A 21423-nucleotide genomic window follows, 5' to 3' on the forward strand; every position below is an offset into this window, starting at 1 on the left:
ATCCCTGTACTTTTTGCATACAGGGCAAAATAAACAATAAAGGGTTTTAAAGCTCTGTGCCGAGCGGCATGGAAAATCGTCGAGCGGCAATGTTAAACGCGTGTCTCCATCGACGGTCGAGTGGCAACCTTAAACTCATGACTTCATCAAATGGTCGAGCGGCGACGTTAAATCCATGTCTCCATCCACGGCCGAGCGGCGACCTTAAACTCATGACTTCGTCAAATCGTCGAGTGGCGACGTTAAACCCATGTCTCCATCGACGGTCGAGCGGCGACCTTAAACCCACGACTTCATCAAATTGTCGAGTGGCGATGTTAAACTTGTTGGAACCCCAAGGTTGTTTGATGTGATCAACAAGTTAAGTTAGGTCCTGTGTTTTTCTAACCTTGTGTCTAAGTGTGTAGGAGCTTATGAGCATAAGTAGTCGAGCGGAAGACTTAGCTAGTGAGAAGGACGACACGTGGTGCGTTCGAGGGACGAGGCACTGCGGAAGAGTACACCGGCGGAAGAGAAGGAAGCGTGCAGTGGTTCCGAGGGACGAGAAGCTGGAGCAGAAGACTGCTCGAGGAGCAAGAGACGCAGCTAGCGAGAAGGTCGGCACGGATGGCGACTGAGGGACGAAGACTGCGGATGAGTACGCTGGCGGATGAGAAGGAACCACGCGGCGATTCCGAGGAACGATAAACCGGAGCGGAAGCCTGCTCGAGAAACTGGAAGTTGAGTTCGGGTGAGTTCTATTCCGGATGGTAGAGATCACCCAAGCGAGCGAAAGACTCGATCTGAGGCGAACGGAACCGGAGCAGAAGACTCGGGCTGAAAAAGTCAACGGGGTTGACTTTCCCGTACGAGGCGCCTGGAGCGTACCTGGCCGCCTGGAGTTGACTTTTAACCAGATCGAGTTTACACTCGATCTGAAAGTTGGGGAATAAAGTTTATCCCCCTGGGGCGCCCGGAATCCTTCGAGACGTCCCGACCAAGGCTATAAATATAGCCTTGGTCCAGAAGCTTTTAAACAACTCAGAAACTGTGTAATCCAACACTTGTAGGCTATATTTCTAGAATAGCTTCTGTTTTCTGTGCTTCATCATTGTACGAGGCTTCTCCGCCCGAAGGAGTTTTTTTGTACGATCATTTTCCTTGGATTAACAACCTCCCCTGTTGTAACCAAGTCAAATCTTGTGAGCCTCGTCTTTCTTCTTTAAGTTATTGCTTTTCGATTTTATGCAAGTGTTAGTGTAAGAGTTCGAGAAGAGTTTATTTTTTATTTACAGACTATTCAACCCCCCCCTTCTAACCGACCATCGTGATCCAACAAGTGGTATCAGAGCCGAGGCACTTCAGGAGGACTAACCGCCAATCGAAGCAAAGATAATGGCCGAACCAAGCATCTACTCGCCGAAATTCGAAGGATATTTCGCTACCTGGAAAAAGCGAATGCAGGTATTCTTTACAACTAATTTTGAATTAATTTTAATAATGGAATTTGGCTATGTAGCTCCAGAGGGCAAAGGAAAAAATCAATGGACGAAAAAGAAACAGACCGACTATGTGGCAAACGGCAAAGCAGAATACCATCTGCTAAGCGTTCTTCCGTCACAAGAAGTCAACCAGATCGGGAACTACGACTCGGCAAAGGAACTTTGGGAGAAGTTCCTTAAGCTGCACGAAGGAACGTCCGAAGCCAAGCTCGCTAAACGGGATCTACTTCGCAATCAGCTCACCAGCTTGCGACTTGGGGAAGACAAGACAATTGTGCATCTGCACTCGAGATTCAAAGAGATCATCACGGGACTGTCAAATCTCGGAGAAAAGGTAAGTAACCGAGATTCGCTAAGGTACGTTTTAAATTCTTTTCCGAGAAATTCAAAATGGACATCACTAGTATATGCTTTTTACATTTCGAAAGATTTAGAAAAAATTACACTAGAAGAATTTTTTTCGACATTTGAAGTGCATGAATCAAGATGTGCAGGTACGAAGGAGCCCAAGAACAATGTCACCCTCAAAGCATCGAGAGACGAACATGAGTCGGAATCTTCTCTCGACGACGAGGAAATGGTAATGATGGTAAGACGGTTTAAAAATCTTTGTAAATCTAGAACTACTAACCATTCGCAGGGCAGAAAGAAAAGGACCATCCGCTGCTACCATTGCGACGAAAAAGGGCACGTCAAGGACAACTACCCCAAGCTGAGGAACAAGGACAAGGATAAAGGTAAAAAGTCTGTCCAAAAGCGCAAGGTCCTAAAGGCGACGTGAGACGATACGTCGTCCGAATCGGAAGTCGAGGCATTCTCCGGACTCGCATTAATGATGAGTCATCAAGACGACGATTGCGATTCAAGCTCTTCCGAGATGAGCATCGAGAGCATCGATGAAGGGGGAGCTACGTCGGAAGAAAGCAGCAGTTCAGGGGGAGACACGGATAACGAGATCGACAAGGTAAGTGAGGTACGATCTCTTCCTCCCGATAAACTTTTTAAGTTTGTTAAGTTGCTAACTAAAGACTACTGCAAGTTAGAGAGAAAAATTAAGAATTTAAAAATAATATTAGCTAAATCTTGCCCTTTAGAAGAATTAGATAAAGTTAAATTAAAAATGAGAAATTGAAATCAGAAAAATTCAAGTAGATAACTTGAAAAATCATGCATGTCTATCTAATACAAATTTTAGAAAGTTTAAAAATTTAAATTGGTATTATAGATATCACCAGAGACAAATTAGGAATATTTCAAGAAAATATATCCCTAAAAATTTTTTGGTTAATCCTGTAGGCTGGAACATATATTGGGTTCCTAAATCTTGCTTAGTCTAAATTTTAATCGAAATTAGCGCTTTCAGCGAGAAAAATTAAATAGTGAAATTCTTTATAAGGCTTTGTCTAAGGAAGTGGTTGTTGCTCCAATAACCAAGAAGACCTAGTGTCTCGCCACGACCTGGAAGCCAAAATTTTGAAATTAAATGTTTAATTAACTTTATAGTAAACATTAAAATTAAACTAAATAATGTTTTAAAAAGTTATTCAAATATTTTAAAATATATATATATATATAAATAATTTTTACCTAGAAATTTTTTTTTACGTAAATTCTTCTTTTTCAATCAGTTTTGCCTAAGTTGCCTAGAAATTTTAAAATAGAAAAAAATTTCAAAATTTTTTAAAGTTGCCTAAGTCAGAAATTTTTTTAAAAAACCTTACTTAGAAAATTTTCTTAAAGTTTCACTTAGAAACTGTTTTTACTAAAATTTTAACTTAGCAATTTTTTACTTAGAAATGTTTTCTAGAAAATCATTTTCAAATCCTTCTAAGTTATAACCCTTATATTTGTTTTTGGAACCCCATTTTTTATGTGATCAAAGGGGGAGAAAAAAAAGTATAAGTCTAGGGGGAGGTAGACAATTTTTTTTTTTATCTTTTTGTAACTTATTGTAAAATTAGTTAGTTTATTTTTATGTCTATTTTACCCAAGCTTAACTTGGGTTGTTCACATCAAAAAGGGGGAGATTGTTGGAACCCCAAGGTTGTTTTGGTGTGATCAGCAAGTTAAGTTAGATCCTGTGTTTTTCTAACCTTGTGTCTAAGTGTGCAGGAGCTTAGGAGCACAGGTAGTCGAGCGGAAGATGCAGCTAGCGAGAAGGACGGCACGCAGTGCGTCAGAGGGACGAGGCGCTGCGGAAGAGTACACCGGCGGACGAGAAGGAAGCACGTGGCGATTCCGAGGGACGAGAAGCTGGAGCGGAAGCCTGCTCGAAAAGACCGGGAGTTGGGTTCGGGTGAGCCCTATTCCGGATGGCAGAGATCACCCAAGCGAGCGAAAGACTCGGTCTAAGGCGAATGGAACCGGAGCAGAAGACTCGAGTTGAAAAAAGTCAATGGGGTTAACTTTCTCGTCGGGGCACCCGGAGTTGACTTTTGACCAGATCGAGTTTTAACTCAATCTGAACGTTAGGGGATAGAGTTTATCCCCCCAGGGCGCCCGAAACCATTCGGGGCGCCCAGACCAAGGCTGTAAATATAGCCTTCGTCCAGAAGCTTTTAAGCAACTCAGAAACTATGTAATCCAACACTTGTACGCTCCATTTCTAGAATAACTTCTGTTTTCTGTGCTTCATCGTTGTACGAGGCTTCTCCGCCCGAAGGAGTTTTTTTGTGCAATCATTTTCTTTGGATTAACAACCTCCCCGATTGTAACCAAGTCAAATCTTGTAAGCCTCGTCTTTCTGCTTTAAGTTATTGCTTTTCGATTTTATGCAAGTGCTAGTTTAAAAGTTCGAGAAGGGTTTATTTTTATTTACAGGCTATTCAACCCCCCCCCCCTTCTAGCCTGCCACCGCGATCCAACAAAACTCATGTCCTTATCGACGGTTGAGCGAGGACCTTAAATCCACGACTTCGTCAAATCATCGAGCGACGGCGTTAAACTCATGTCTCCATCAACGGTCGAGAGGCGACATTAAACCCACGACTTCGTCAAATCGTCGAGCAGCGACGTTAAACCCATATCTCCATCGATGGTTGAGCAGCGACCTTAAATCCACGACTTCGTTAAATCATCAAGCAGCGACGCTGAACACGGGTCTTCATTGATGGGCTAGCGGCGACGTCAGACCAGGGAGAAGGTATGAACCTTCCTCAGTTCTTTCAATGGCACTCGTATGGCCGAGTGGCTAGCTACAGAAACGTCGTTCAGGCAAGCGCCCTCGAAGATGATGTCCGTTCGGGGTGACACGCGCAAAAGGTTAAAGAGTCATACAAGGAGAATTATAAAAAAGAAAGTTCCGCCAAACAAGCGAACATTTATTACAAAAAAGTTGGTGCACCGCCGAACGGGTATGCTTACATTCAAAAAGAAAATCTTTTACAGACGGACACTCAACCTCACTCTAGGTAATCAAAAACGTCATCAGGCAGTTAGTCGTTCAACTTGCTGTGATTGATGACGCTGTCCGTCAGCACGGTGGTAAGATGGTCATCCGCCTTAACTTGCTGAAGCGCCCCATCAATAGCTAATTCGAAGATTCGGACGATTCGCTGGACGACCTTATCAGTGAATTTGTCCGAATGGAGGTAAGCCTACTTCAGCGTTTTAAGCCTGCCCGGTTCGCCTTCTTGATATATCCCTAGGCTCGAGCGAGAGGCCTCCAAAGCATCCTTAGCAGCTTTGAGCTTCCCCTGAAGAGAAGCCTCTTCAGTCGAGCGACAGATCCGCTCGGCGATCAGAAAGTCTTCAGCTTCTTCGATCTTCTGAGCGAGATTCCGAGCCTCCTTATTTTTTAGCTCCAGATCGGCGATGGCTCGGTTCTTCCTCGCCGTGGCCGACTTGATTTTCTGATCGAAAGTGCTAACCTGTGTGTTGAGCCGACCCAGCATAACTTCCTGGTCGGTCGTCTTCTACCGCTCAGCCTCGAGAAGCTTGTTGGCCTTCTCTAGGTTGGCCTTCAGTTTGGCGACCTCAGTAATAGGCGACCCTTGGGAGGAGGACGCGCCACTCGAGATTTTGAGCTTCTTCAGCTCGTCCTCTACAAAAGCGAGTCATTGGCATATGGCTACGCTTTCCACCCAATACTATAAGCGAACGGAAAAAATGTTAACGCCGATCGGAGGTATCATGGATGGATAATAAAATACATACCCCGGTGGACATTTGTAGGTAACTGTTGCCAAGGGCCTCGGGGGGCATCGTCGTGGCTCACGCCCTGGCTTCCTCCCAAATGTCGACGAGCGACCCGCGAATGAGGATTCTGTGCTCGTGAGAGCGAGGCTGGGTGTTCGGCTCAATGTAATCCTCCGTTGGTAGGTGGAGAATCGCTGTCACGGATCGCCGCCCGCTCGGGGCCGACTGGGAAGAGGCCACCGGACCGGAGGATGGGGCCATGGACGCAGGGCGGATACCGGAGTGTAAAACCCTCCGTCGGGTCGGGGGCACAAAGGCGACCGGTTGTGAGCAAAGGTCTCTGGCGGTAGCTCGGCCAAGGACAGCGTCCGATCAGAGGAAGTGGCCTTCGCCGTTGCCGGGATTGCTGTAGGAGAGCCAGTGCCTTCTCGCTCGGCGGCCCTCACAGCCAAGGTGGCGGAGCGGGAGGGCTGGTCCACTCGGCGCCTCTTGCGCCTAATGAGGGGCTCGCCATCGCCAGAAGACTCGGAGCCCTCAGTCCGAGCAACAGGCTGCGAATCAGGGGTGGGGAGTAGTTCTCCCGCAGCTTCGATACTAGGTGCCCGGTTGACAGCGCCCTCGCCCACAATGGGCGTCTCCTTGATCTCAGCAAGTGTGCCTTCATGGGAGTCAACCGACGTCAGACCTCGGCTCGCCAATTCCTTTGCAGCGGCCGCCTCAACCTTGGCATCCATAAGCTTTGTGAGGCCGACTACCCTCGCTCCCTGTTGGTTGCTACTCGGAAAGCCTAGAGGTTCCACTGTACAAAAATTTTGTACAAAGGTCTGAACCTTTTCCTAGCTACCATGTGTTCTTTTAAATTAAATTTTGGATTGCCTGCGGAACTTAACACGTTTGATCAAAAACTTAATCTATTTGTTCTTTTAGGTTTTGACTTGGATCTCCTGCAGAACTTAACACGTTCGACCCAAATCACCTTAAGTTATTAATTCCATTAAATATTAATTTCCATAATTTGTTCCCAGTACTGACGTGGCGAGGCACATGGCCTTCTTGAATATGGGAGCAACCACACCGACTAGACAAAACCTTTTATAGAAATCTAATATTTAATTTCCTAAAATAACTTTAGGTTAACCGAAAAGAACAATCAAATCACAAGGAAAAATAAAACAAAAGAACACAACTTCGAAAAACATATTCGAAATACTAGAATCGTAAGCCTCTTGTATTTGGTATTATTTCCAAAAATAACTAGTATGATGCGGAAAGAAAAAATACTAGTTATATCTTTTAGAAAGACCTCTTGATCTTCTACCGTATTCCTCTTCTAACCTCGGACGTTGTGTGGGCAACGATCTTCCGAGATGAGAATCCACCAAAGCACCTTCTTCTCCTTTCTTCAAGTTTCGGCCAAGCACAAAGCTTCCAAAAGATGAAGATCTTTTTTCCACCAACCAAGCTCCAAGGGATACAAGCTTTCTCTCCTTCTTCTTCTTCTTCTCCAAGTAGTATCCGGCCACCACAAGAGCTCTAAGCAAATAGAGAAGGTTCAGCCACCACCAAGAGAAAGAGAGGAAGAGAGGTTGGCCGGCCACAACACCAAGGAAAAGAGGGAGAGAAATAATAGAGATTGTTCACCATGAAGCCTTCTCTACCCCCTCTTTTATAATCCTTGGTCTTGGCAAATAAGGAAATTTAATTAAAAACTTCCTTAATTCTTTTGCCATGAAAAGGAAAATTTTATTTAATTAAAAATAATTTTCCTTTTCTCAATTTACATGGCCGGCCACACCAAAGCTACAAACAAGGAGAGTTTTAATTAATTAAAACTTCCTAATTTGTCTCCAGAAATTTATAAAATTTCTCCAATAATTTAATCCCTTCATGATTGGTTTATAAAAAGGAAATTTAATAAATTAAAATCTTTCTTTTAAACATGTGGATAAAAAGAAAGTTATCTCTAAAAATTAAAATCTCTTTTAATCTACAAATAAGGAAAGATATCAAATCTTTTCTCAATCTTTTGTAGAAACTAATAAAAGAGAATTATTAATTTTTAAACTTTTCTTTTAAATCATGAACATGGTTAAAAGGAAAGTTTTCTTAAATTTAAAATCCTCCTTTAATCAACAAATAAGGAAAGATTTCAAATTTTAAACTCTCTTTTAAACATGTAGATGATTTACAAATAAGGAAAGTTTTTACCAAAAATTAAAATCATCCTTTTAAACTACAAATAAGGAAAGAGATTAATCTCTTCTCTTAATCTTTTGTAGAAAACTATAAAAGGAAATTTTAAATTTTTAAACTCTCTTTTAAAATCATGATATCCACATAAGAAATAATTTTAATAAAAATCCTTTTTAATATTCTAGTGGCAAGCTCCACCTAAGCTTGGGACCCATGCTTTGGCCGGCCACCTACATGCTCATCCACTTGGACTTGGCCGGCCCTAGCTTGGGTTCCAAGCTAGCTTGGCCGGCCCCATTGGATGGGTAAGAAGGTGGGTATGCGGTGGGTATAAATCTCTATATACTAGAGGCTACGATAGGGACCGAGAGGAGGAATTGGTTTTGGTCTCCCAATGAAATTAAGCATCCCGTGTTCGCCCCGAACACACAACTTAATTTCATCAATAATAATTCATTCCACTAAAGAACTATTATTGAACTACCGCATCAATCCCAAATTACATTTTGGGCTCCTTCTTATTATGAGCGTGTTAGTCTCCCTGTGTTTAAGATATCGAATGTCCACTAATTAAGTGAGTTACTGACAACTCATTTAATTAATATCTAAGTCCAAGAGTAGTACCACTCAACCTTATTATCATGTCGGACTAAGTCCACCTGCAGGGTTTAACATGACAATCCTTATGAGCTCCTCTTGAGGACATTATCAACCTAGTATCTCTAGGACACAGTTTCCTTCTATAATCAACAACACACACTATAAGTGATACCATGTCCCAACTTATCGGGTTTATTGATTTATCGAACTAAATCTCACCCATTGATAAATTAAAGAAATAAATATCAAATATATGTGCTTGTTATTATATTAGGATTAAGAGCACACACTTCCATAATAACTGAGGTCTTTGTTTCTTTATAAAGTCAGTATAAAAGAAACGACCTCTAATGGTCCTACTCAATACACTCTAAGTGTACTAGTGTAATTATATAGTTAAGATAAACTAATACCTAATTACACTACGACCTTCCAATGGTTTGTTCCTTTCCATTATGGTCGTGAGCTACTGTTTATAATTTATAAGGTACTGATAACATGATCCTCTGTGTGTGACACCACACACCATGTTATCTACAATATAAATTAATTGAACAAATTCATTTATCATAAATGTACACATTTGACCAATGTGATTCTTATTTCTAGATAAATGATTTATACCAAAAGCTAGGCTTTTAGTATATACTCTAACACTCCCATCATGACTTCGCCTGCAAGAGACATAAAAGAAATTAGTTAGACTCAAAAGAAATGATCAAATAATAGCGTACCTAAGCCGTTCGGGAGCTTGGTACGGATCGAGCTCAGACCGAAGATGTACATAACACCTTCCAGCAACAACTTATGGTTGTCATATATTTGACCAGCCATCAGGGACACTGCGTGCAGGTAGTCCGCTCGGCTCTTATACTTCTTCAGGTCATGTTGAGGTGGTAGGTCAACCTGCCAGCGCGTCCGAAAGCTAGGTCGTTCGGAGAGTCACATAAAAGAAGAAGTATTTCCTTCCAGTGTTTGTTGGAGGTTGACATTTTGTCAAAAAATATTAGGTCGACCCGAGACTAAAAGAGGAAGGTTCCCAGTTCGGACTGCTTGGGATAGTAAAAGTCATGGAAGGCTTGAGGGGTCAAAGGAATGTCGTGCAATCGAAACAGCATGACGACACCGCACAGCAAGCGAAAAGAATTTGGTATGAGTTGCGGAAGGGGAACACGGAAGTAATTGCAAACTTCGATGATGAAGGGGTGGATAGGGCATCGAAGACCGACCACAAACTGGTCTCGGAATAGGCATATGGTGCCGATCGGCGGGTCATTGGGCTGATCGGACGGAAGCTAGAATGATTTTGTGGTCAGAGGGGAGCTCGAAGGCGTTTTTGAGGCTCTTAGCATCGCCTATGTCTAACCGTGGCTCCATGGTAGTGTACCAAAGCCCGGGAGCGGGGTCTGACGGTTGTGAAGAGCTTGCCATTGCCGGAAAACGCGAAAACAAGGAGTTTGACGGGAAGAAATGGGGACGGAAAACCCAAAATAGGCACTGAAAACTGTGGAGAGCTAAAGAAACTACGAAAGGTTGAAAGCGAAAAGATTCAGGAGAGCTTACGGAAGGAGGGAAAAGGTTGTCAAGGAAGAATAAGCCGCCAGAGCACTGATCGCACAGGAAGTCGCCGGCAGCGCTCAAACACAACGCGAAAGTGGATGACGGTGGCTGCGCGAGGTTATAAACCCCTGGCTCGACCGAGTGGAGCTGTCGGATCTAGGGTGTGGAGCCCGAGATACAAATTCGGCCGTGGAATGCGAACCGCCAGACGTCACATCGGAGCTTGTCGCTTTGATCCTGTGGCGGTGACACGTGGCGTTTCCCATTGGTCCACATTTATGAACATCGTTAACCGGCGTGGGCACGTGCTGGGCCTTAATGGGGGTAATTTGCATTAATTCCCAAGAGATTTTGGTGATGTCAGCATTGACCACACACGTTTGAAGACACCGAAGGAGAAAACTCAAGTACAGACACGTGAATCGCCAATCAGCTTCAAGGATCGGTCCTAGGGTCGACCGACACTCTTCGGCAGACCGACCGGAGTCCACCTAGCATCATGGTCGATCGACCAATTAGTCTCAAGACTTCTTCTGTCTAGTCAGTCAAATTTGCAACCTCTTTCGACTAGACTTGAGGGGGAGGCATGTGATGCGGTGATGAGGGGTCCACCCAGTGGAGGGTCATTGCCACGGTGGAGGTCAAAGGTCAGAGTCAGGGCGGTCAACACCCCTGTACCATCGGCCGGTCGAGCGGCCCACTCACCCGACCGGGATAGAAAAGGTCCGATCCAACATCATCATAGCTCGGTGATGCGATGATGAGGGGCCCACCCAATGGAGGGTCATTGCAATGGTGGAGGTCAAAGGTCAGAGTCGGGGAGGTCAACACCCCTTACCATCGGTCGGTCGGCCGACTCACTCGCTCGATCGGGATAGAGAAGGTACGATCCAACATCATCATAACTCGGCCACATACCGATCTTCTGACGCTAAGAGAAGTGTGTCGGTGAGGCACACGCTGAGCGGCCAGCCCCACTCGGAGTTACATCAAACCTCGGAACTAGTCCAGCGGAGCCACGACCGAGCAGATTACAAGTGAAGTGGAGTTCGGGCAGTAGGTGGTTGGTCGAGCGGTCATTCCGCTTGCCCCGCGAACGATAACGTCCGGACGACTGATGGTTGGCCGAACGGCTCACTCACTCAACCCAGTAACGGACAAAAGGAGGATCTATGATATCCTTCTGGAAGCCCGTGCCACTGACAGGCGACATGGTCGGCGACGTGGTCAGGCAGTGGATCGTATGACGGAAGCTTCCACTGTCACGTCAGAGATATGCTCAGGTCATTAAGATATGGTGTCAGGGGCACTTTCCTGACATGCCTTTTCAGGAGAAGTTTTGAGAAGCGTGCACAACTCGAGGAGTGAGCACGCACACCTCCGGAGCCCTATATAAAGGGCCCCAAACTTCAACGGAGGCATGCTAATTTTTACTGTAGTCACACTGTTACTCCGCTTCCTTGCACATCATCGGAGACTGACTTGAACATCGGAGGGTTATCATCGGGAACCCCTCTCTAACTTGACATTAACGCTACTATGGTTACAAATTTCTCTAACGCGGAGTCCACGTACATTAACAGACGTGCCACGTCCCAGCACCTGCCTCGATTCTCGGACAGGATGAACGAGTATTATATTTAAGGCTTAAATACTTTTAACCTCCCTGTATTTTTAATTATGTAGCGTTTTGCCCCCCTATGTTTAAAAAATAACATTTAACCCCCTTAATCAAAGCCAAACATTAAAAAATTTATAAAAAGATAATTATACCCTTATCTTTTTATAATATATATTTTTAATAATTTTGAAAAGAAGTTAACTTTGACTAGCAATTAAGTAACAGGGACTAATGAAAATTCTCGAGTATGTTTCTTATTCACATTTACTTAGCAATTTGGTTATCTAGTTTTTTTGGATCTATGAGCATCATATTATATCTGTTCACAGTTTATACACTTTAATTTTTGTAGCTTCAAGCACATATGTCTGCACGTGTTGAGTACTTCTTGTCCACTCAACAGTCATCAAGTGGAATGCATTTTGTCAGGGATGCTGGTCCAGAAAGTGGAGAAAATATGTGATCTATTGTTTCTTTGAGTTATTTTACATGCAAGTTTCATAATTTTGCACAGTAGTATTTGTGCTTATGGATTATACTTTTGTGAAGGTTGTACCTTCTAGATGTTAGATTCAATACATTAACTTTTGGTTTGTCTTTTCGTATCAAGGTAAATACTTGTAGCAATTTGCCTTCTTTTGTGAGGTACAATTAACATAATATGGGTAAAATAGTACTAAAGTTCCTAATATGAACTTTTTCTATTTATATGCATTTGTTTCAGTTTTCGTTCTTTTATAAATTTTCTCACATCGGGTCAATTTAATGTGTCAATTTTATTTTTTACCTCGTCAAAGCTCTTTTATAAATTTTCTCACATCCGGTCAATTTTATGTGTTAATTTTTTTTACCAAGGATATAATCGTCAATTTAATATATTTTTTCTTTTAAAATTATCATATCATAAAAGAGAAGGGCACAATTGTCTATTAATTTTTTTTAACATTTGACTTTTAAAAAAAAAATGTTAAATGTCAGTTTTTAAAATAAGGGGGGTTAAATGTTACTTGAGAGAGAATAAAGGGGTTTAAGGTATTTAAGCCTATATTTAAATATATATATATTCCAACGAGCAGGTGTGGCGTAAATTTGATCAACGCGTGACGGTTGTAATTGATATTGGTTTGACTATATCTCCCTGTCTCAATTCAGTCCACTTCTTTGGTATCATAGTCAACTCGATCGTTCTCAATTTTTCGTCCCCAAAAGTATCTACTCACATACGGATTTAACGACGTGGTGGTAGGATTTAATGACGTGGTGGTGCGACACTAGAGGAGACAATATGGGCTCCGGCGGTGAGAATTTGTGTAGTATAAATGAAAGTTGCAGAAGGGTTCCCATTGAAGTTATGTAGGGGGGAGGAGAACTCGTTTCCACGGCCATTACGATGGCCTCCGGCCGGCCTAATCGCCGCCTCTTCTCCCCCAAGGCTACCAACGCCATCTGTAGGCCACTATTCCCGATAAACTGCCCGCCGCCTCCTTCTCCTTGCCCTCCTCTTCCTCCTCCACCTCCTCCTTGCCCTCCTCTTCCTCCACCTCCTCCTTGCCCTCCTCTTCTCACTGTTTCCGAGGAATCCACCACCATACGCTTCCACCACTCCAGATCCATCGTCCCCGCCCTTTCCGTCGCCGCCGCCTCCGTTGTCTCCGTCTCCGCAATCATGATCCTTCTCACTCTCCTCCTAATCCGCCTCCGGCGCCGTTCTTCCGCCGCTCGGGAAGACCCTGTCGCCGCCGCGGCGCCGCTCGAGGACGATGATGGCGGAGATGGCGATGGTGATGGCGAAGAAGTGATGCACCACGTCTGGTACATACGAACCGCCGGCCTGGATGAGTCCTTCATCGAGTCCATCACCGCGTGGGCCTACAAGGCCGGCGACGGCGTCCTCGGAGCCTCCGCCACGGGCTGCTCCGTGTGCCTCTCGGATTTTCGCGACGGCGAACTCGTCCGCCTCCTCCCGAAGTGCGATCACGCCTTCCACCTCGGTTGTATCGATACATGGCTACGATCCCACGTCAATTGCCCCCTTTGCCGAGCTCCAATCTTCGCACCAACCTCCGTTACCGCAGCTACTACGCCCTCCTCCTCTTCTCTACCCCCACCTGAATCCGGCGTGGTTCTCGCCGGCCCCAATACGGTCGCATCAGCAGACGACGACCAGATGGCCGGCCGGCAAATCGATCTCAGTCCCGGTACCTCAGAAGAGGAACTCGAAGGTGAAAGATCAGAACTTGAAGCTGAAAATCGAGCCGTAGCAGTCCCCATCCCAAGCGCCGAGTTGCAAGTACCTACCGACATCGGTGAAGATGAATTCCTGCCCATCAGGAGATCGTTCTCCGTCAATTCGATTTCCCCGGAGCTGGAAGGAAGTCTCAGGAACATCAACAACAAGAAAAAGCAAGCCTTGGAGGAAAATTCGCATGCTCGAACCACAACCAGGGCAAAGCATGCCCGTCATGCCAGCTCTTTCCGCAAGGAAATGGGAAGATCCTTAGCAAGTGCTAGTGAGAGGTTCATCTTCTCTGTAAATGGGCGAACTCGAAGCTCAGTTTTTCCACAGTAATGTCTGCTACATGTACACGAGTATAATACTCTTCCAAGTCATAAAAATGACAACTTTCTTAGGGTTCTCAGCAAGTTGAGAGCCACTTTTGTTGCTGTGTTCTGTTCTAGTTCATCATGTAAGTTGAGTTTCTGATCCGTGTGATCCAAAGTAATGGCCAATTTGTGAGTTTGTTGGTCAGTGTATTTACAGATCGATCCATTTCTGGACAAGCCCAGCCCATTTCCACAACTTCGTCTCTAGGGCTTGATATATTTCTCCCCCAATTCCATCTCCGTTCCCTTGGATGAGCGATGTCTGCGCTGGTGCTTCCTTCAAGTCTCTCCCGAGGATCTGCGAGCACGCTCCTCGAAGGGCATCGCCTCGCCTTCCCAATCCGCCATGGTAGGTTTTCCGACATTTCAAGCGCCTTTTACGGTATGAATTGTACGTTTGCGTTGAAATTTTCGTCGGACAGTGCCTCGCCGGCAATTTTTTCGGATCGACGCAAGGAATAACGCTCGGGAAGAAAGCGCCAAGATAAGAAACCGGAGGATGCAAAGAAAGGTACCCTGTGGTTCAAAGACTTCAAGTCGGCACCTTGCGTGATAATTTTTCATGCTTTCAATGTATTTACCTTCTTGTGAAGAATTCGACTTCTGATGGATTCTTCTTTTCCTTGTTGTGAAGTACAATGGTTCGGCTAGGAAGCCTAGACTCTCTGTGTTCTGCTCCAACAAACAATTGTATGCGATGCTGGTCGATGATCAAAACAAGAAAACTCTCTTCTACGGCAGTACGTTGCAGAAATCGATTCGGGGAAATCCTCCATGTACCAGTGCTGTAAGTAAGCATTAATCCAATGGACTGTCTCCCTTGCGGTTTCATGGCGTCTAGTGACTCTCTTAGCGAGACATTTCTGCTCTTCATTAATTTTCACTACTGCATGCTCCTTGTACTGTCTCCCTTGCGAATTGCGACTTTTCTAGTGAGACATTTCTGCTCTTCATTAATTTTCACTCCTTCAAACTCCGTGCGATGAGTTGCAGATTGTTGTTTGTTCTTTCACTGTCGATCCAAAAGCTAGACTGTATTTTGCACCACAATTATCTAGGATGCATTATCCAGTGAATGATACTATAAACATACACACAAGTCATGAGTTCGAAGAGATAGAGTTAATATTTTTGTTCTCCTGTGGATCTTGTCTCACTACATTGCATTCATGCATTGCTTTGTGATCGTGCTGGTATTTGATTGCAGGAAGCTGCTCAGAAGGTGGGCGAAGAGCTGATCGAAGCGTGCAAGAATCTGAACATATCTGAAATATCCTCTTACGATCGTAATGGTTGCAAGACGGGTGAAAGAATATCAGCATTCGAGATTCCTATCTCACTACATGGCTTCTTGTTTAGTTAGCTTCAATTCCCAACTTTTGCATCATGTATATAAATTCGAGGGACAGCAAACACTAATTATAACATGGTGGCTTAATTTGAGTATGATCTCTGAAGCATATCTTAAGCTAATTCTTTTGCCTACCCTTCCACTGAATTCATCTTCTTTCGCCCAATTTGGAAATACTCACAGGTCTCCCAATTCGTCTTCCACAGTAGCAGACACATGGAACCCGGCAACATACTATAGCAACACAGAATCCAGCTAAGATTTTAGCATAAAGAAAGAATCTAAGCTTAGATTCCAAAGAAAAATGTCAAACTGCAAGTACAGCACCGCATTAATTAAATCATTTTTCGGAGACCTCGCAAGGTAGGACACGCAAGCTTTGGCTTTGTTTCCCCTTCCTGTGTCACTGTTGCTTGGCAGACGACTTCCTCCTCCCAGGGATGCACTTCCCTCTCGCGCCGTCTCCTCCTCCATTTTCTTTCTCTAGCTCCGACCTCCCTTCTCCAATCCCAGAGTAAGTGCTGCAGGATCTACAGTCTCAACAGTTAATTGGGCAATAAATGTTTGAAATTAAGAATCTTTAATTTGCAGAGGAACCTTTCTTCGTGGCAGGAGGAGGATTTCTTGAGAGAGGGCTGGAGATAGTACTTGCTGCCCTCGACGATGCTCCCGCTGAAGTACTCCTTGTCGTCCACTAGGTGGTGGCGTATCTGGGGGTTTTCCGGGACGCGCCGCAGTTGCTCCACTTCCGCCACCGTCGCCCGACTCACGCGCCGGCTCACTGCCCCTTGCTCGCCGCCCGAACCGGCGGTGGGGGCGGACTTGCTTGCCCCGCTGCCGGAGCCGGCGATCTTGCCTCGTTTCAGTGCTGCTGACCCGCAGGCGATGAGCTGCAGCAGCAAGGACGAGGAGTGATCGGTGTCCTCGAACCGTCGGGAGGTGTTCCTGCCGCCGGGCTTGTCCGAGGAGGTCGTGGACGGCGGCGGGGACGAGTCGTCGAGCGGCATCTCGATCCGAGTCCCGATTCGTTCCGTCCCCTCCGTCGACACGCCGCGGGAGCAGCAGCCGGCGTTATCGCTCGCGGCGCATTTACCGTTGTTCCTCGTGTTCTTCCCTTCCTCCACCATCAATACCTCATCTTCTTCCTCCTCCTCTTCCAATTCCAGGTGAAATTTGTCAGAGACCGGGAGTGGCTTCTGCCGCCTGCCGCCGGTAGGAATGCGCCGGAAACCTTCTGCCACATAAATTTCAAGCTAAATCTCCCCCTAAATCAAGAAACTCCTTATCTCAAGAAGGATCCAAAGCTAACCATAACTGTCAGGGATGATCTCAGAGCCCTTGAGCACGTACTCAACTCCGTCGGCCGGATAAATAACGTCGTCCTCGGTCAAGTCATTCCACACGTACCCATTCTTGTAGCCCCTTAAATTTTCCATGGCCAATGAAACTCGAGAAACAGAACAAAATGGAGACGAGTCGATGACTACGTACCTCTTGCAGGACCATGAGAAGTGGGAAAGCATGGCTTTGCCTCGCAGAAGAGTGAGTCTTTCCGTCACATCCCTGAGGCGAAGCTGGCGGCTGGGGAGGTAAGGCAGCTCGATGTAGTGGGGGTGCTCCAACTGGCCGTTCCTGCTGAGGTAGTAGATGACCTGAACCCTCCTCGCCGGCCTTATCAACCGCTGCTGCTGACTCGAGTTATGAACCCTACTCGCTCTTCCACCTCCATCTTCATAGCGCTGCATCTCCAACAACACTGAACAAGTTCACCACAAGAAGATGTGGCGTTTTTAATGTTGGAAAGGGCAAACGGAGAGAGAGAGAAGAGTACCATGGACCTCTGTTTTCCTCTATTTATGCCGACGAGTGGGGGTACTTGGGCTGGCTCGACGATAGCAATGTAACATTGTTCTTGTCTGAGATTTACTTTTTCACATCGGGCTGGTTCTTCGTCGTCGACAGACCTCTGAACAATGATTTGAACGGAAATTTAGCCGATCGTCTACTGCTGTAGCATGCTTTCTTTAGGTAGAACATTGCTTAATTTTCATTCCATGAACATTCATAGAAAAATTCTATGAAGTAGATATTCTTATTATCAAACAAGCGTATTGACGCTGTCCGACGTCGTCGACGGGTGAATTTTCGGTAAATTGTTGAATAGCAAGAGGAGTTGATCACCGAGAAGGATCGGCGGGCTAGAAAAAGAAATCAAAGGAGCTTTGGAAGGAAGGTCAGGAAAGGTCCTGGCTCAGCCATTCCGACGATTAAATTAATCTTTCAGTGAGAGAGGAAGAGTAATAATAGCTGATAAAGAGGGTGTATTTTTTGTCATTGTACGTATCCATACCCACGGAGCGAACATCGTTTTATAATGTTATTGGAATCAAATCCCGGTTGGAAAAAAATCACTTTAATCTAATTTGACAGTGGAATATAAATTGATTTTATAATTTATCACTTTTTATATAATTTGAAATTGAATTGTAAAATGTGTCTGTAGTAAATATAATTACTTTTTGTTATAATTAATTGGACGTCATGCATGCCATATCATGATAAAAAAAGTGTTCTACCACGGTATCTCTATTGTATGACATGACACAATTTTAGTACTTGTATAATCATATCATTCTATGCACTCCGCGTAGAGTAGCATTTATGACTTTTAATTATCTATTGAGGATTCATTGGACCTACGACCCATTGAGTTTAAGGAGGACTAAGAGTATCTTCACTACAAGATTTGTTAAAGGTTTGTAAAATTTAAAAATCTCATTAAAAAAGTTTTTATGATTGTGTAGGTGAGGTTTGGAGTTTTTAATTCAGAGTAGGTTTGAGTTTTCAAATTTACTTTTTCTCTTGAAGGTAGAGCCAATAATTAATGTACATGATTGATTATTTTTAAATAATTTTAAAATAAATTATTTGATGAGCTAATTATTTTCACTTTATAAATAATTAGTAATAATTAAAATTATATATATATTTTTTAAAAATATATATATTTGAGATAAGTTAAAAAAATATACAAATGACTATAATTAAATTAAATTTATAAAATAATTAAATATTAAATCAAATGATAAATTATATTAAATTAAAAATTATAAATTAATTAATTTATTAATTGTTAATTATAAATAAATTCAATTAAATATTATAATTAATTAAAATATCAAATGAAAACTATATAAAAATATTAAATGAAAAAAAATTGTATGTAGGTTTTTTTTTAAATTGTGGATAGAATAGTAAATTTGTGTTGAAATCCAGCTCAATACCGTCAAGAGTTCCTGACTAGCATGGGAACAGATTCATCTTAGAAGTATTTTTTCCTTCCAATATTTTTCTATTGGAGCTTCTCTCATTCCTTTTATCGAGCATAATGATGTGAATTGGACTTTAATGAGTTCTAATATGCAACGCCAAGCAGTTCCGCTTTCTTAGTCCGAGAGGTTCATTGTTGGAACTGGACTGGAACGTCAAACGGTTCTAGATTCGAGGGTTCCCGCTATAGCCGAACATGAGGGAAAGATCACATGAAGCCATGCAACTACATGTGGAGAGAATTAAAAAAAAACTCACTCAAAGCTTTAACGATTGGGAATATTTTAATGAATTTTTATAATATTGATGTGACATATTAGAATTCTAAAAAAAAATTATTTAAAACTTTAACGATTGGAGAATTGGAGATGCCCTAAGTTTGAAAAATTCATCTTGAAGAGGCCAAAGTAGGCTAACTCTCGAGCTGAGTTAACGAGGCCAATAGGGATCAAGCAGAGCGTGGACTCTAGAAGAGCTGAGCAGAGTACAAAGGAAGATAGCCCCGTTGGAGATGAATAAGACACTGAATCTACACTTTGTCGGACACGGAATTAGAAAAACAACCAGATATTAAATTCTATTTAGAAAACAAATAATTAATCAGATTGGATAACATCGAACTCAGGATGATCGGTCCGGTCCATCGACGATCAAGATAAATCGAGAAGCATTTGTGATGAGCGGTCCAGAAGCCCAACATCACCGTAACTGAGAATCAAACTATGAGTACTTGAAAAATAACTGAACATCTTTATCGCTACACCATATATCACTGTACTATAGCTATGGGATTATTAAATTCATCCTCTCGGAGTAGTGTGATGATTAAGACATGGGGTATTGTCATATAAAATCTTGAGGTTAAAATTTGATGTGTCTGAGCATATCTTCCCCATACACCTCTTCTGTATAAGCCTAGGAATAAATTAGTGATGGCATTAGGGATTCGGAATCATCTTTTACCATATGAGGATTATTAAATTCTCTTTAGGCAAATTAAGTAGGGCGTTACCTTTCAAGATTATTGACTCCCGCAAGTCTCCCGCATCACCTCCCACATGACACATCATTAGTTAGGTTAATTCATCTGCAAAAGGGCAATGAATGTAGGACAGAGTGGCCTATCTCTTTAGTTGATGAATCTTTTTCGTTCGTCTCTTGTGGGCGAGGCTTGCTTGCTAGCTTGCATGCATGTGCATGAGATAATGCTCACGTACGTGAGGGGGTGAGATACTTAATCTCTCATTTATAGTCGTTTAATTATTGATTGAGCGGGCCCCACGTAGTTAATTGACAGTAAAACTAATTAGTAATAATGGAAAGAGGATATAAACTAAGGTAGGCTTTCAATTTGAGAAGTAGGAAGTTGCATCGTCACACTCAGAGTTTTATTTCAATTTGAAATTAATAAAAGAAAAATGATTGAAGAGGTGCATGAGTGAGGCTTCGTTTTATGCATTTATTTAATTTTACAGCTATTTTTTGATGGGCACTTATTCGGATCAAAATTTACTGACCTAGCTATTTGACTGTGTCATTTCAAGTTGGATGGTTTCTTGAGGTTACAATGAATCCAATAATATCTTTTATTATTTTTATTGGTATCTCCATAGATATTACAATGTCATATAAACTTTTAGTTATGTAGAAATATAAAATGTGATCTTATCTCTAAAAAAATCAGATCCACTTGGTCTTGATCATTGCCGACCTAGGAGATGTTAAGGTGGGGTCTGCGTACACGACCCTACCTCTAGAGGAGTTTTTTTTTAAAAAATAAAATTCTATATTTTTTAAAATATATTCATTAGAAAAAAAAAATTAAAAGATATAAATTTTAAAATATATGAATTTGTTTTTAATAAAGGTGTCCTAAAAAGAAAAAAATTCGTACGAGAATAGACGAGTCTTTTTTTATTTCTATTTCCCTAAATCCTAATATTTCGGAATCCATTTTTGTTCATCCTCAAACTCTTCGCCTACACTGATAGCTATCGTCTAGCATAGCAGTTGTAGCATCGTCGCGTCGCCATCCTCGCCTACCGATACTACATAGTAGTGAACACATGTAAACCCTTTGATTTAAATAAAATTTTTATACTTGAATTAAAAGATTTTTTTTACACTGAGCCCTTTAAAATCTAGGACCGCCCCTAGTAAGATCATGTTCAATGTGAGTTTCGCACTAACTTCTCTAGCTACCGTGATTTACTTCTCTCGTGAAAACCTTGGGCGTGGTGCGGCGAAGACACTGGGGGCGAGTGATATCGCCTTTTGCCACATGTTCAACGTGAGTTTAATCTTCTAAAAATTAAGATCATGTTTATATAGTTGAAAATTTGTATAACATTATAATATCCTCAACGATTTTGAAAAAATTAATAGAGGGGTTGAAACTCATTACTTATCTAAACAATTTTGATTGGGTCTATTTCAAGTTTAGTAAATTTTTGAGATGGTAAGAAATTCAACTGTATCCTCCATTACTCTTTTCTCATCTTATGAGGTATTACAATATTATATAAACTTTTAGTTATATAATTATA

The 21423-nt window shown here is 42.8% G+C and overlaps 3 protein-coding genes across 9 annotated transcripts; 2 read left to right on the forward strand and 1 right to left on the reverse strand.

The window, feature by feature from the left end:
- The first annotated feature begins 12982 nt into the window (after positions 1-12982).
- On the forward strand, positions 12983-14161 carry LOC122014156 (E3 ubiquitin-protein ligase RING1-like). Its single transcript, XM_042570335.1, has one exon. It carries the CDS (start codon positions 12983-12985, stop codon positions 14159-14161), a length of 1179 nt encoding a protein of 392 aa, XP_042426269.1.
- A 139-nt stretch (positions 14162-14300) lies between these two features.
- Positions 14301-16061, forward strand: LOC122016610 (50S ribosomal protein L18-like). Of its 3 annotated transcripts, XR_006121143.1 has the most exons (5): positions 14301-14545; positions 14619-14707; positions 14831-14983; positions 15404-15639; positions 15731-16061. XR_006121143.1 is itself a non-coding variant. In XM_042573972.1 (4 exons), exons 1-4 carry the CDS (start codon positions 14455-14457, stop codon positions 15557-15559), a joined length of 489 nt encoding a protein of 162 aa, XP_042429906.1. In that variant the 5' UTR covers positions 14301-14454; the 3' UTR covers positions 15560-15642. The 3 variants fall into 3 exon arrangements, 2 of the variants coding, with proteins under 2 accessions (XP_042429906.1, XP_042429907.1); XM_042573972.1 differs by lacking the exon at positions 15731-16061 and having other exon boundaries at positions 15404-15642; XM_042573973.1 differs by lacking the exon at positions 15731-16061 and having other exon boundaries at positions 14831-14987; positions 15404-15542.
- LOC122016609 (protein SOSEKI 2-like) lies at positions 15937-17312 on the reverse strand. 5 transcript variants are annotated; one of them, XM_042573971.1, is made up of 4 exons: positions 17039-17312; positions 16857-16969; positions 16145-16778; positions 15937-16077 (listed from the first exon to the last, which is right to left on the reverse strand). In XM_042573971.1, the coding sequence occupies exons 1-4, from the start codon at positions 17290-17292 to the stop codon at positions 15951-15953; spliced, it is 1128 nt and encodes a 375-aa protein (XP_042429905.1). In that variant the 5' UTR covers positions 17293-17312; the 3' UTR covers positions 15937-15950. The 5 variants fall into 5 exon arrangements, with proteins under 5 accessions (XP_042429905.1, XP_042429904.1, XP_042429901.1 ...); XM_042573970.1 differs by having other exon boundaries at positions 16145-16781; XM_042573967.1 differs by having other exon boundaries at positions 16857-17312.
- Between the last annotated feature and the right edge of the window lie 4111 nt (positions 17313-21423).

The sequence above is a fragment of the Zingiber officinale genome, chromosome 8B (assembly GCF_018446385.1).
Source record: "Zingiber officinale cultivar Zhangliang chromosome 8B, Zo_v1.1, whole genome shotgun sequence".
Taxonomy (NCBI): Eukaryota; Viridiplantae; Streptophyta; class Magnoliopsida; order Zingiberales; family Zingiberaceae; genus Zingiber; species Zingiber officinale.